This window comes from Balaenoptera borealis (assembly GCF_965194805.1).
Source record: "Balaenoptera borealis genome assembly, chromosome: 1".
Classification (NCBI taxonomy): domain Eukaryota; kingdom Metazoa; phylum Chordata; class Mammalia; order Artiodactyla; family Balaenopteridae; genus Balaenoptera; species Balaenoptera borealis.
Genome location: NC_138860.1, coordinates 181,745,215 through 181,757,834, shown reverse-complemented (window position 1 = coordinate 181,757,834; position 12,620 = coordinate 181,745,215). Strand labels below are relative to the sequence as shown.

Here is a 12,620-nt window from a genome sequence, read left to right as displayed (position 1 = left end):
CATCTACATGACTCCCATTTGGCTATCTAGACAAAAATCTCTAGCCTGCATTTCTCCCCTGAACTCCAGACACATACCTTTTTCTACCTGGATGTCCTAATGTGCATTTCAAACTTAACATGCTTCAAACTGAATCTCTCATCTCTCCTGCACTTTGCCAACCCTGGCTACCCACAGTCTTACTCATCTCAGTGAATGGCAACTCTATTCCTTCAAGTGCCCAGGCTAAAAATCTTTACAGCCATCCTTGACTCCTCTTTCTCTTTCACACTCCATATCCAAACCGTGGGCTCTATCCAATGCATCCAATTTTTATCTTTCTGCTAACCCCCTAGTCCAAATCACCATCATTTCTTGCCTAGACTATTGCTACCATTTCTTAACTGATCTCCTCGCTTCTACACTTGCCATCTGACAGTCTTCTCAGCAACCTAAATCATCAGCCATTTCACTCAAAGAATATGACAAAGTCCACGAAGTCCTTATAACAGCCAGAAAGCCTTATATGTAGGACACCCTCTCCTCCATTATTTGTCCAACCTCTCCTAGTATAGTCTCCTTTGTTCACTCTGTTCCAGCCACACAAGATTCTCATTATCCCTTGACTGTCCCAAGCATACTCCCACCTCTGAACCCTGGTTATTCTTTGGAATGTTATTATTCTTTGGAATGTTCTTTCCTTAGATATCCACATGGTTCACTTCTTGTACCCATCAGGTCTTTGTTCTGATGTCACCTTCTCCATGAGGTCTACCTCAGTGATCCCCCTAGTTATAATCTCCCCTATTCCTCATCCCCTTTACTATGCTATAGTTTTGCTTCAATAGCATTAATCATATTCTAATATATTATATTAGGTACTTGTCACTTTATTTTATTTTTAAAATCTATTTATTTTTATTTTTATTTACTTTTGGCTGCGTTGGGTCTTTGTTGCTGCACGCGGGCTTCCTCTAGTTTCGGCAAGCGGGGGCTACTCTCCTTTGTGGTGCAAGGGCTTCTCGTTGCAGTGGCTTCTCGTTGCAGTGGCTTCTCTTGTTGTGGAGCACGGGCTCTAGGCGTGCGGGCTTCAGTAGTTGGGGCACACGGGCTCCAGTAGTTGTGGCACACGGGCTCAGTAGTTGTGGCGCACGGGCTTAGCTGCTCTGCGGCATGTGGGATCCTCCTGGACCAGGGCACGAACCCATGTCCCCTGCGTTGGCAGGCGGATTCTTAACCACTGCGCCACCAGGGAAGCCCTGTACTTGTCATTTTAAATATGTCTTCCCTCATTTGAATTTAATCTCCAGTAGGATTTTTTGTCTGTTTTATTCAGTCATGTATCCCCAGCATCTAAAACAATACCAGGCACAGAGTAGGCAATCCATAAATATTTGCTGAATGAACAAATGAAGGATGAGACAAGAATTAACTAAGCAAAAGGACTGTACTGTCATTTAAGGGAAGTCAAGCCCTCTATTTTAAATGCCAAACTCCCCATAACAACTAATTACTTGATACCACCACTTAAATGTTTAAAGAGGTTAAAAAAAAAAAAAGAAACCTCTTCCAAATGTTTCTTCTCCATTTCAGCAAATGGCCCCACTACCTACCTAAGTGAACAAACCTGAAACATAAGTTAGCCTTGACTGACCCTCTCACCCTCTCATATCCAATCCATCAAGAAGTCCCATCATTTTCAACACAAAAATTCAGCTCAAATGCATTCACTTCTCTTTATCTCCACTGTTAGGACTCTAGTCCAAGCCATCACAGTCTCTCACCTGTACTATTCTGATAGCTTCCTACCTGTTCTCTCTGCTTTATTTTCTTGCCTTCTTTAATCCATTTCCTAAATAGCAGCAAAAGTGTTCCTTAAAATGTAAATAGGATCATAATATTCCTTTGCTTAAAATCTCAAAATCTCACAGACTGTGGTCTGTGAATGATTTGGCTCCCGTCTATACCTCAACTCCATCTGTGCCACTCTACCCCTTGCTCATTATGCTACATCCACAAAGCTCTGTTTTCAGTTCCTCCAATATGTCCTCTTCTTTGTATATGCCATTATCACTTCCTTCCACTCTGCATCTTTCATATTTCAGCAAAAAAGGTCGTCTTCTGTTTAAAGTAGCTCTCCCCCTCTTATTCTGTATCTCATTCCTCACTTCCTTCATAACTGTTTTTTTTTCTTCCCCATTACAGTGTAAGCTCCATGAGGGTAGGGGTCACCTACCCTCATGTAAAAGGGAGGAGGCGGTAACTCACATAACTCCAAAATGTCGGAGAAGTACTAGGTCTCTCTCAACTGTAAGAGCTGTCATTCCAGCACTCATCACCACCATACTCCCTCCAGATGTTCCCTCCTTCTATCATTTCAAAAGGAATGCAAGACAAGGTTTCATTGGCAAATCACATTAATTCCAACTGCTATGGACTGAATTCTGTCCTCCCAAAATTCATATGTTGAAGTCCTAATCTCAGTGTGATGGCATATGGAGACGGGAGCTTTGGGAGATAATTAGGCTTAGATACTCTTATAAAAAGAGGAAGAGGGCTTCCCTGGTGGCGCAGTGGTTGAGAATCTGCCTGCCAATGCAGGGGACACGGGTTTGAGCCCTGGTCTGGGAAGATCCCACATGCCGCGGAGCAGCTGGGCCCGTGAGCCACAATTACTGAGCCTGTGCGTCTGGAGCCTGTGCTCCGCAGCAAGAGAGGCCGCGATAGTGAGAGGCCCGCGCACCGCGATGAAGAGTGGCCCCCGCTTGCCACAACTGAAGAAAGCCCTCGCATAGAAACTAAGACCCAACACAGCCATAAATAAATAAATAAATAAAAAGAAAAAGAAAAGAATTAAAATTTAAAAAAAAAAAGAGGAAGAGATACCAGAACTCACTCTCTGCCGTGTAAGGACACAGCAAGCTCACTAGCTCTCTGAAAGCCAGGAATAGAGCCTTCACCAGCACCCTGATCTCAGACTCCTAGCCTCCAGAATTGTGAGAAATACGTTTCTGTTGTTAAAGCCCCCCAGACTTTGGTATTTTGTTATGGCAGCCTGTGCTAAGACACCAACCAAAATGAGATGCTCCAGTCTCATCTGCAATAAAACCAAATACACATGTAAAAAGATACCTGATACAGTAGCATTCTTTATCAAGATTCTGCTCCTAACCCAAACTGTTCCACTGTTTTTTGATGCTCTTTTCCAAAGAGCTACACTTTTGAAGACTGACCACTGTTGAAACTATCACCCTAGATACCCATCACTTGCAAACACTCAAATGCTAGAAGACGTCACATCTGGTACCAAAGGGTGGGGGTAGCACCCTCCCCTCAGCTACCATCTAACTTACCCACCACCATGCACTAAAATGGGTGAGTCAGGCACACCAAGACATACCAACAACTGTGTTTTATTCAGAAAGACTCACTGATGTTTCAGTTAGGAAGTAATTTTGGTTGCGACTCATGACAGCATATAGAAACATTTCCCCAGGCAATCTTCCCATGGGATTTCTGCCTAAATGAGAATCTCATAGGACTCTTTATTAAATTACTGTGTTGTTTTTTTTTTTTTAAAGTAGACTTTCAAGAAGCTCAGTTTCCCCCCCTCTAAAACTAGGCTCTAATTGTAGATTAGAGTGAAGCAGAAACTAGATTCTTTGAGACATTTTGTTAGAAAATTACTTTTAAACATTCAGGAGCTAATATGTTTTATAAAAGGGAACAGTCTAACTTTTTTTTTTTTTTTAATGGCGATTTTTTTCTTTACCGAGAAACTTAAGACTTGGGTAACACTGTATGTTTTAAAAATCAGATCCCGGGGACTTCCCTGGTGGTGCAGTGGTTAAGAATCCATCTTGCAGCGCAGGGGACGCTGTTTCGATCCCTGGTTGGGGAACTAAGATCCCACATGCCGCAGGCCTACTAAGCCCGTGCCGCAACTAGAGAGACCGTGCACTCTGGAGCCTGCGTCCCACAACTAGAGAGAAGCCTGCACGCCACAACTAGAGAGAAGCCTGTGCGCCACAACGAAGATACTGCACCACAATGAGAAGATCCCACGTGCTGCAACTAAGACCCGACCCAGCTAAAAAAAAAAATAATAATAATAATAAAAAAAATTCAGATCCGTTGTAGACTCTGAATTACAAAAAGTCAGTTACTTCTCTGATACTTCTACCTTGGGGATTTCAAAGCATTGCCTTTAAACTTAGTAGTTAACAACAACAAAACATCCCATGTCTATCTTATAGGGAGAAATAAGGAAAAATAAGCAAAGTAGATGCCAACAGGCTATGAAGGTCCAGAGCTCCACGTCTACAAGAAAGAGCAACACCCATGCCAAATTATCAAAGGCATAAAACTTGGTTACAAAACAGAGGAAGGCAGTATTTGTATTTTGTGACTGGAACATCAAAGCTACTCTGAAATGGGGCCTGGACAACAAGTGCAATGGCAGTAGGATGTTTAAGCCAAAAAGACCCTCTGCATTTTAGAATCTGTGATTCTAAATTTTAACCAATGTTGCATTAAGTACAATAAAGGACAAAGTGCTAGAAAAGGAAATGCTCCGAAGTACAAAATTCTGAAGGCTCTAAAATACTACTAATCTTCAAAAAATTTTAATGATTAACATCTCTTTATCTTTCCAATAATTTAAAAGAATTTCATCTGTACAAAACCCAGCCCCACTTGTGACTATCCACTGTCAGTATGCTCCTCCCTCCTATATTTGCCTATTGCAGAGGAAAGAAACAGGAACTTACAGCTTTGGGGAAGCAAAATGTAGCTTCTTCTCATGAAATGATTTTAAGCCCCTGGCCTAGACATTCACAGTAGTCATTACAGAAATAAATGAAACATAAACCAGCTTTCCCGACCCATTTAAAAACAGAATCTTCTGCTCCTCCTCCATATTTCTCCCAGAAAGATATGGTAACTTGTTCATAGTTACATGGAGAACTGGTGATTTTGCCAGGAAATGAAACTCATGTCTCCTCACTCTTAGTCCAGTGACCTTTCTAATACACCATGTTGTCTTCCGTTTAGTAATCAAAGTAAATCAAGACCTAAATAAGTATGGAATCTGCCCAAGGGATACCCAAGCCTCCTTAGTCCTAGAGTGAATTCCAACCTTGAAAAGCCAATGAAGAATGTTTGGGAAGAGCTTGCCAACAAATCTAGCAGAATACTTTATACTCAGTGGACTCTATTTCTCCATCACACCAGCCCCTCCAATCTTATAACTGTGCCTTTTCAAACTGTCCCGCCTCGTGAGTGCAAAAACAATTTGTGTGTGTGTGTGTTTCTTCCCCAAGAAAGTTTAGGTCAAAAGAGAAAATAATCTAGTTTCTTTCTGCCAGAATTTTGGCATAGTGGGACTGTGCAGGAATGTACCTACTGTGGAATCTTCCCACACTCCTGAGTTGTTAAAAGTAACCAGCAGAGGCATGTTCCATACACACCCCAAATACCTGAGCTGGCAACAACAAGATATTCAGAGATCTTAGCCCTGGGACAATAGCTTCTGTCAGTCAACTACAGTTCTCACGACTGTGCTTCTGCTCTTACTTCAACTTCATACCAAAGAACATATCACACCTGTACAAGTACTTCAGAAAACCACACAAATGAATTCACACAGTAGTACAGCAATTTTGGCAGGGTACCAATACTAATGATAAGGTATAATTTAAAAAAAATTCAAAGACCTTACACAAGCGTATTACTCTTAGCATTTACAAGCAGATTTGACAAAGGATCTGGGGCCCCAGTAATCTGTTCTTGAGACCAACACCTAAAAGATCAGGTAGAGTTTCCACACAAAGGGAGTTACCTGATAAGGAAGCAAAGATCAGCATTTTCTCTCTTACCTGAAGCCAAAGGTCGGATCCACTCTTTGCTATTTAGGTCAAGTCTCCAGAGGTCATTGAAGGCAGCATTGCAGCTGCTCTGGGTACAGCCTCCAAACACATACATAGACTGATTAGCATCATAATAGCACGCACCTAGAAAGAAAACAATAAATGAATAACTGATGTCTAATTCTGAAGCCACTCTAAACCTTAACTATAGCCCATATCTTTCAAAGATCAATTATTTCACACATTCCGCAGTTGTTCCCAGGTATCAACCTTTCTGTAACCAGCCTCCTGTCTTCAGGTTGATCAATATCACATTAACCTTTAAAATAAGGACCAGAGAAAAGCTACGGAAACGTTATGTTATTTCTGAGCACACTAAGCAAACTGACAATGATATCATTAAATAAGACAGTATAATCCTAGCAAGAGAACACAAGAATTCAGATTAAGGGTGTTCAATGAGTGAAATTTCAGCACAGCTGCATAATTAATCTAAATCTGCACCATTATCATCTAGGGCTAGGCGAAGATAGTCAGCGCTAACAGAAGTACTCTGTCCTCCCATTTCTCTCCACCCGTCCTCCTCTTACTGCTTTTGCTTTCAAATGAAACATGAGGCACAAAACAATAACAAGACTTTATATGAAAGAGAATGACAGAAAACAATTTTAAGAACCTGCTGTATGTATAAATAAATAAAATTTAAAATTTCAAAAGAAAAGAAAACAATTTTAATCAATGCCATAAAGTAACCACACATACAGAGCCAATGTAGCTCGGCAATCTCAGAAGTAGTATGGTCCCCAAACAACTGAGAGAAAAAACATGAAGGTCATTAAGCTCCTAGGTGTGTATCCAAAAGCCACCAAGGCCGACTGGTTGGTGCTGAATAGAAAACCAATGCAGTAAGTAACAGTTAAAAAGCACCAAGGTCTCTAAGAAAAGCCTTTTTAATTAGGTGATTATATACACCTCACCAATGGGCACTATTCCGAAGAAAAGAGTCAATGACTGTGAGAGGGGCTGTTCCCCTAAAACCAGAAAGACCAGAGCCAGAGTCTAGACAAGAGACATGGAAGCTAAGCTCTGCCACCTTGCTTCCCATTGGAACGTTCATTCAGCCTCTGTCCTTTGCAAAAGATGACCATGCTCCTTCCAGTCCTGCATTTACCATCTTGTATTTCAGGAAAAGGGCTGAGCCAAACTTCATTCATTTCATGCATACCACTGGGAAAAACAGACCTCTCAATGTGAAACTAGGCGAAAACAGTTAAGCGTCACATAAAAGAAAGGGGAAAGGGAAAAGAAATTCAGAGATTCAACCCACTTAGTGCATGGCTTCAGTGATCATCCAGTTTATCTGTAGGTCTTGTTCAGTTTAGCACACCACTGTTTCTAAGATCGCTTCTGAACTCTGGCACCACTTATTCAAGTTCAGAAAAAGGGAAACACCACTGCTATAATTACCTCTGTGATATATACTAGCTCTGGGAATAACCCTCCTTTTTTATTTTTTCTTAACTCAGCCCACTTGATAGGCCTTTAAGGACTCTCTACACTAGGAAAGCCAAGTCCAAAAATTGGATTTGTTAAGAGATAATAAAAGCAATGTGTTCAGTCACTTACACCCAGTAATCTCAGCCAGTGGAAGGAGTAAATCCAAAACATCTGGGACTTCCCTGGGGGCACAGTGGTTAAGAATCCGCCTGCCAATGCAGGGGACACGGGTTTGATCCCTGGTCCAGGAAGTTCCCACATGCGGCGGAGCAACTAAGCCCGTGCGCCACAACTACTGAGCCTGCGTTCTAGAGCCCCTGAGCCACAACTACTTAAATCGCGTGCCTAGAGCCCGTGCTCTGCAACAAGAGAAGCCACCGCCACCGTAATGAGAAGCCTGCACACCGCAATGAAGAGTAGTCACTGCTCGCCGCCACTAGAGAAAGCCGGCGCACAGCAACGAAGACCCAAAGCAGCCAAAAATAAATAAATAAATAAAGTTTATTTAAAAAAAAAAAAATCTGACCTCTGACACGGTGCAATAACGGAGCTACAGACTTTTCAAATTAACAAAGAAATTAAAGAAACTAGAGATGTGAAGAAATGAAATACCATTTAATCATCAACAGGCTCACATCTGCAAAATACTTAATTACTCCCAGAACTCAAACATGCTACAATGGTATATGAAGGTTTAAATGATCTTACACTTTCCACTGACTTTCTTCCTTTTTTTTTTTTTTTTTGGCTGTGCCCTGAGGCTTGTGGGATCTTAGTTCCCTGACCAGGGATCAAACCTGGGCCCCCGCAGTGAAAGCACCAAGTCCTCACCACTGGACTGCCAGGTAATTCCCCCATCCCCCTTTTTTTTCCTACTGACTTTCTTTGCCTTTGAAAATAACTTCTAATCCATATCTAAATCAGTTTTTTAATTAACATCCCAATAAGAAAGTCTATTAAGAAGTAAAATCCTGGGAATTCCCTGGCAGTCCAGTGGTTAGGACTCTGTGCTTTCACTGCCATGGCCCAAGTTCAATCACGCAAGCAGCGTGGCCCAAAGGAAAAAGAAGAAGAAAAAAAAAGAAGTAAAACCCTATGTAAGTCCACTGCTCATGTTTCAGGTTTGTTGAGAACTGCAAATAACAAAGGATCAAGTTAGATGACATTAAACAAACAAAAAGGATAATTACTGAAGCCACACTTTAATCTCCACTAAAGGAGGTGAGCTTCAGGAATCTTGGTCTTCTCATACATACCTTCTTGAACTAGCTACTCCCAACAAACTGGGGCAATTTTGAATTGAACTGACTGGTGCCTGGCATAAAAGAACATTCTCTTCCACCTGATAATCCATAACCCCAGAACAGAAATTAGCAATGTCCGCTGGCTTCTGAAACCTTAACTGATGTTCATTATAACAATGTTTAATAAGACAAATCCATGATTTCATAACTAAAAGAGTCAGTAGCTCATTTATGTCCCACTATTCCTCAAAGATCAACTCTTGGCAGCTGCTTCCTTCGTGTAGCAAAAAAGCACAGCGCCTTTATTTTTCAAAGAGGTAGCAAACATTCTTCTTCTCTATTTGGACTGAAAACCTAGCCAGCAGCTGGGCCCCATGAGGTCCTTACCACGTGTATTTTAATCCTATACTAAAATAAGGCAATTGGCATTTTCCTGCTTCTCTTTGAGCAAACAAAGGTTTCTGGAAGAGGAAGGTACAGCCCAAACCCTATGCAAAGCTAATGGGACTGAAACGACAAGTTTCACACACTGTAGTTTCAATATCCAGCAGTCATTATCAACAAAGCTTGGAGAGGAAGGGAGTCAATTTAGGCAGCTATGTTTAGAACTCAGATATAATGGGAATGAGAAACAGCCATCAATAATACACTCAAATATTTTAAGCATCCTACTGAACTCTGTTTGCCTATTTTTATTTAAGATGCGTACATGTTGGTCTGGGTGGGGGTTGGGGACCCAAGTTCAATAAGCCTTTCAGAAAAAATTAAGAATTTAAGCAAATACCACTGCTCAAGTAAATACTTCCTTTTACCAAAGTTCTCCACCCAAACAGAACATTCTCCTTTCAGAACATCTAGACCACTGGAATGTGCTATACAAGCTACCTTTCGTAGTACGGTATGACTACTCTGCTAAGAAATAACATTGAGAATGTGATTATTCCAACTGCTAGATCTCTTCAAGCTTTCTGAAATGTGCTTGACTGCTCCACGAACAACTATTGCAAGTCACATACCTCAAGTTAAAATCTAATAATCCCGGGCTTCCCTGGTGGCGCAGTGGTTGAGAATCTGCCTGCCAATGCAGGGGACACGGGTTCGAGCCCTGGTCTGGGAAGATCCCACATGCCACGGAGCAACTAAGTCCGTGAGCCACAACTACTGAGCCTGCGCGTCTGGAGCCTGTGCTCCGCAACAAGAGAGGCCGTGACAGTGAGAGGCCCGCACACCACGATGAAGAGTGGCCCCCGCTCGCTGCAACTAGAGAAAGCCCTCGCACAGAAACAAAGACCCAACACAGCCACAAATAAAATAAATTAAAAAAAAAAAATCTAATAATCCCTACTCGAAGACAAGTCAAATATGGACAATTACACCCACAACAAGCAAAGAGTTCCTCAGTGTTCTGAATATTTTCCTACTATATTACAATCCTCTGAAGTTCAAGGTCTTCCAGTTGTTTCATATTTTCCATGGTGCCTGGTAGTCACTAGGTTAATGTTCACTGAACTCTAATTTTTGCACTTTCAGAGGTTAAATTCTCTTGTTCCCTCACTTGTCTCCAGGGAAAGGTCCTGAGGCATTTATCCCATGCTTAGAGACTATGCTGTCATGTGTCTCACATCTACAAGCCAGGACATACTTGATAAGGCCTGTAATTACGTAACTATGGAATAAGAAAGGTTGGTTATCCAGTCTGGGCCTGCTGGCTATTGCAGGAGCAAGATTAGCAAGTGTATGGAATGACCTGACCATATTTGGAGCCTAAACACTAAAAGGTTTTTCAAAACATAATGCTGGGGATTCAACAGACCCCTATGTCGATCTGAAAGGGACATTCTACCTTAACCAAGGATTGCATGATTGGCCATGCACACACTCATCAAATAACCAGGAGAACTGGCTTCATTTTACTTTCCCTGCATTTTTTTGTCCCAGACTTTTACATAAGAAAGAAGCTCTATCGCTCGTATCTTTGTTACACAATTCCACAGAATAGATGTCAACTATGAACCTGGTGTTGTGAAAGGTGCACAGATGTCTAAGACATGGAGCCTGGCTGTCCTCAAGTAGACAGCAATCTTGTGGAGGAGACATCATCATCGTCCGATAATTTTGCAGGTTAAAATGTATTTTTACAAGTGTTTCCTCAATTAAATTTCCTAGCAACTCTGTGGCATAAAGAGAATTTATCATACGCATTTTACAGATGAGGAAATTGTGGATTAGAGGAGCCAAGGAATTTGCTTCCCTAGTCTAATAATGTTCTTCCTTTGCATGCAGCCTCTCTTACACAGATAATTATGGTAAAAGACAGATGGTAATAAACATTAAGAAGAAGGTATGAAGAGTGTATTAAAGGAGTATAAGCAGAAAAAGAGAAGAGCTTAATCTCCATGGTGGGGAATTTGAGAGTAGTGTGAAAGAAGGTGGCTTTTGGCTTTGTCTACAAGATGGGTTTTAGAGGTCAGGACATTTTCAATCAATTAACATGGGGCGAACAAGTCTAGGGGCGAAAGAGGAATGGGAGGGGAACGGAAAATGAAATCAGGGCATCCAAGCAAAGCCATGAGGTAGGGAAGTTTAAGACAAACAAGGAATCTCGTGTGGGTAGAGCCTGGCTGTGTAAGGATGCAGCAGTGAGTCAGGCTGAAAAGGTAGGCTTGGTGAATGCCAGGTGGGGTGGAAACTTCTACATGCGGTGCAAAAAGGCTCAGGCTTTTTGGCAGAGGAGTGACAAGGCTGGTTTTATGGTACAGATTTGCAGTGTTTCCCGACAGGAGCTCCTGTCATTTTGAGAAAGTCAATTCTTTGCGTGCAGGATCATCCCATTCACCGCACATTTAGCAACCCAAGTAGGTCCTTGCCTACTAACTGCTTGTAGTACTTTCCAGTCAAGACAATAAACAATGGCCTTACACATTTCCAGATGCCCTAAGAGGTGGCACTGTCCCCAGTTTTGGAGATGGCTGCAAAGTGTCTAGACCAGGTTCAGATGAAGACAGACGAAAGGCAAGAAGATCGTTTAGAAAAGACTTAGGGGGACTTCCCTGGTGGTCCAGTGGTTAAAACTCCACGCTTCCACTGCAGGGGGCGCGGGTTCGATCCCTGGTTGGGGAACTAAGATCCCGCATGCCACGGCCAAAAAAAGTAAGAAAGAAAGAAAGAAAGAAAAGATTTAGAAAAAAAAAAAAAAAAAAAGATTTAGGGAAGATGGAATGATTAAGTCATAAGTGTGAGTAATGGTGGGGGTGGTAAAAGGAAAGATATGAGAGAGATTGCAGAGATAGAACAGAAACAACAAGATTTGACTTTTGTTGTTGAGGGAGGGAGAAGAATTGAGGATTAATCCAAGATTTCAAGCTTGTATAATTGAGAGAATGATAATGCCATTAACTAAATTAGAGAGAGGAGAAAATTGGGGGGAAACTACTGAATTCTACTTTTGGCTCACTAAATATGAAACATCTATGAATCTGTGGCAGTATGAGCAAAGAACTGGAAATGTGGATCTCAAGCTCAACATGAGTTAGGCACACGGAATAAAATAGAGCTAAAGGGAGAAATATAGAGATGGAAGTTGAAGGAGCTAAGGAAAAAAATTAAAGGAATGCCTTGTTTTCAACCTATTTTGAAAACTGCCCATTCCCTGTAATAATCCTCTTCAGTTTGCCAGTTAGATAGCATGTAGAGACTGATGGAAGAAAACAATAAAGAGACAGACCGAAAGAGACAACGAAAGACAGTGAGACACCTTTTCTTGGACATCAAGTAAGGAAATGAAAATACCAAGTAAGGAAATGAAAATAAATTTTAAGCAAAAACAAGTATCAAAACCCACCAATCTCTGAGCTTCTGTGAGCTTACTCACAGTACTATTCCTTTCTATTTCCCCTTCAAAAAACTGCCTCTATTTTGTGGTAATACTCTTTTTCGAAAGCTAGTTAACTGAAAAATATTTTTTTCCCTCTCATCAGAAAGCCACACTGTTTCTATGATAATTATTCACCCCTATTTCCTATTCTAGTTTCAA

The 12,620-nt window shown here is 41.4% G+C and overlaps 1 protein-coding gene across 5 annotated transcripts in view; it reads right to left on the bottom strand.

Annotated features, from left to right (window-relative positions):
• FBXO42 (F-box protein 42) overlaps nucleotides 1-12,620 on the bottom strand; it is an 89,429-nt gene that overhangs the window by 27,577 nt on the left and 49,232 nt on the right. For all 5 annotated transcript variants that reach the window (XM_082393665.1, XM_082393663.1, XM_082393662.1 and 2 more), the window contains one exon: nucleotides 5,856-5,990. In XM_082393665.1, the coding sequence (XP_082249791.1) occupies nucleotides 5,856-5,990 (135 nt within the window). The remainder of the gene's footprint in view (nucleotides 1-5,855; nucleotides 5,991-12,620) is intronic.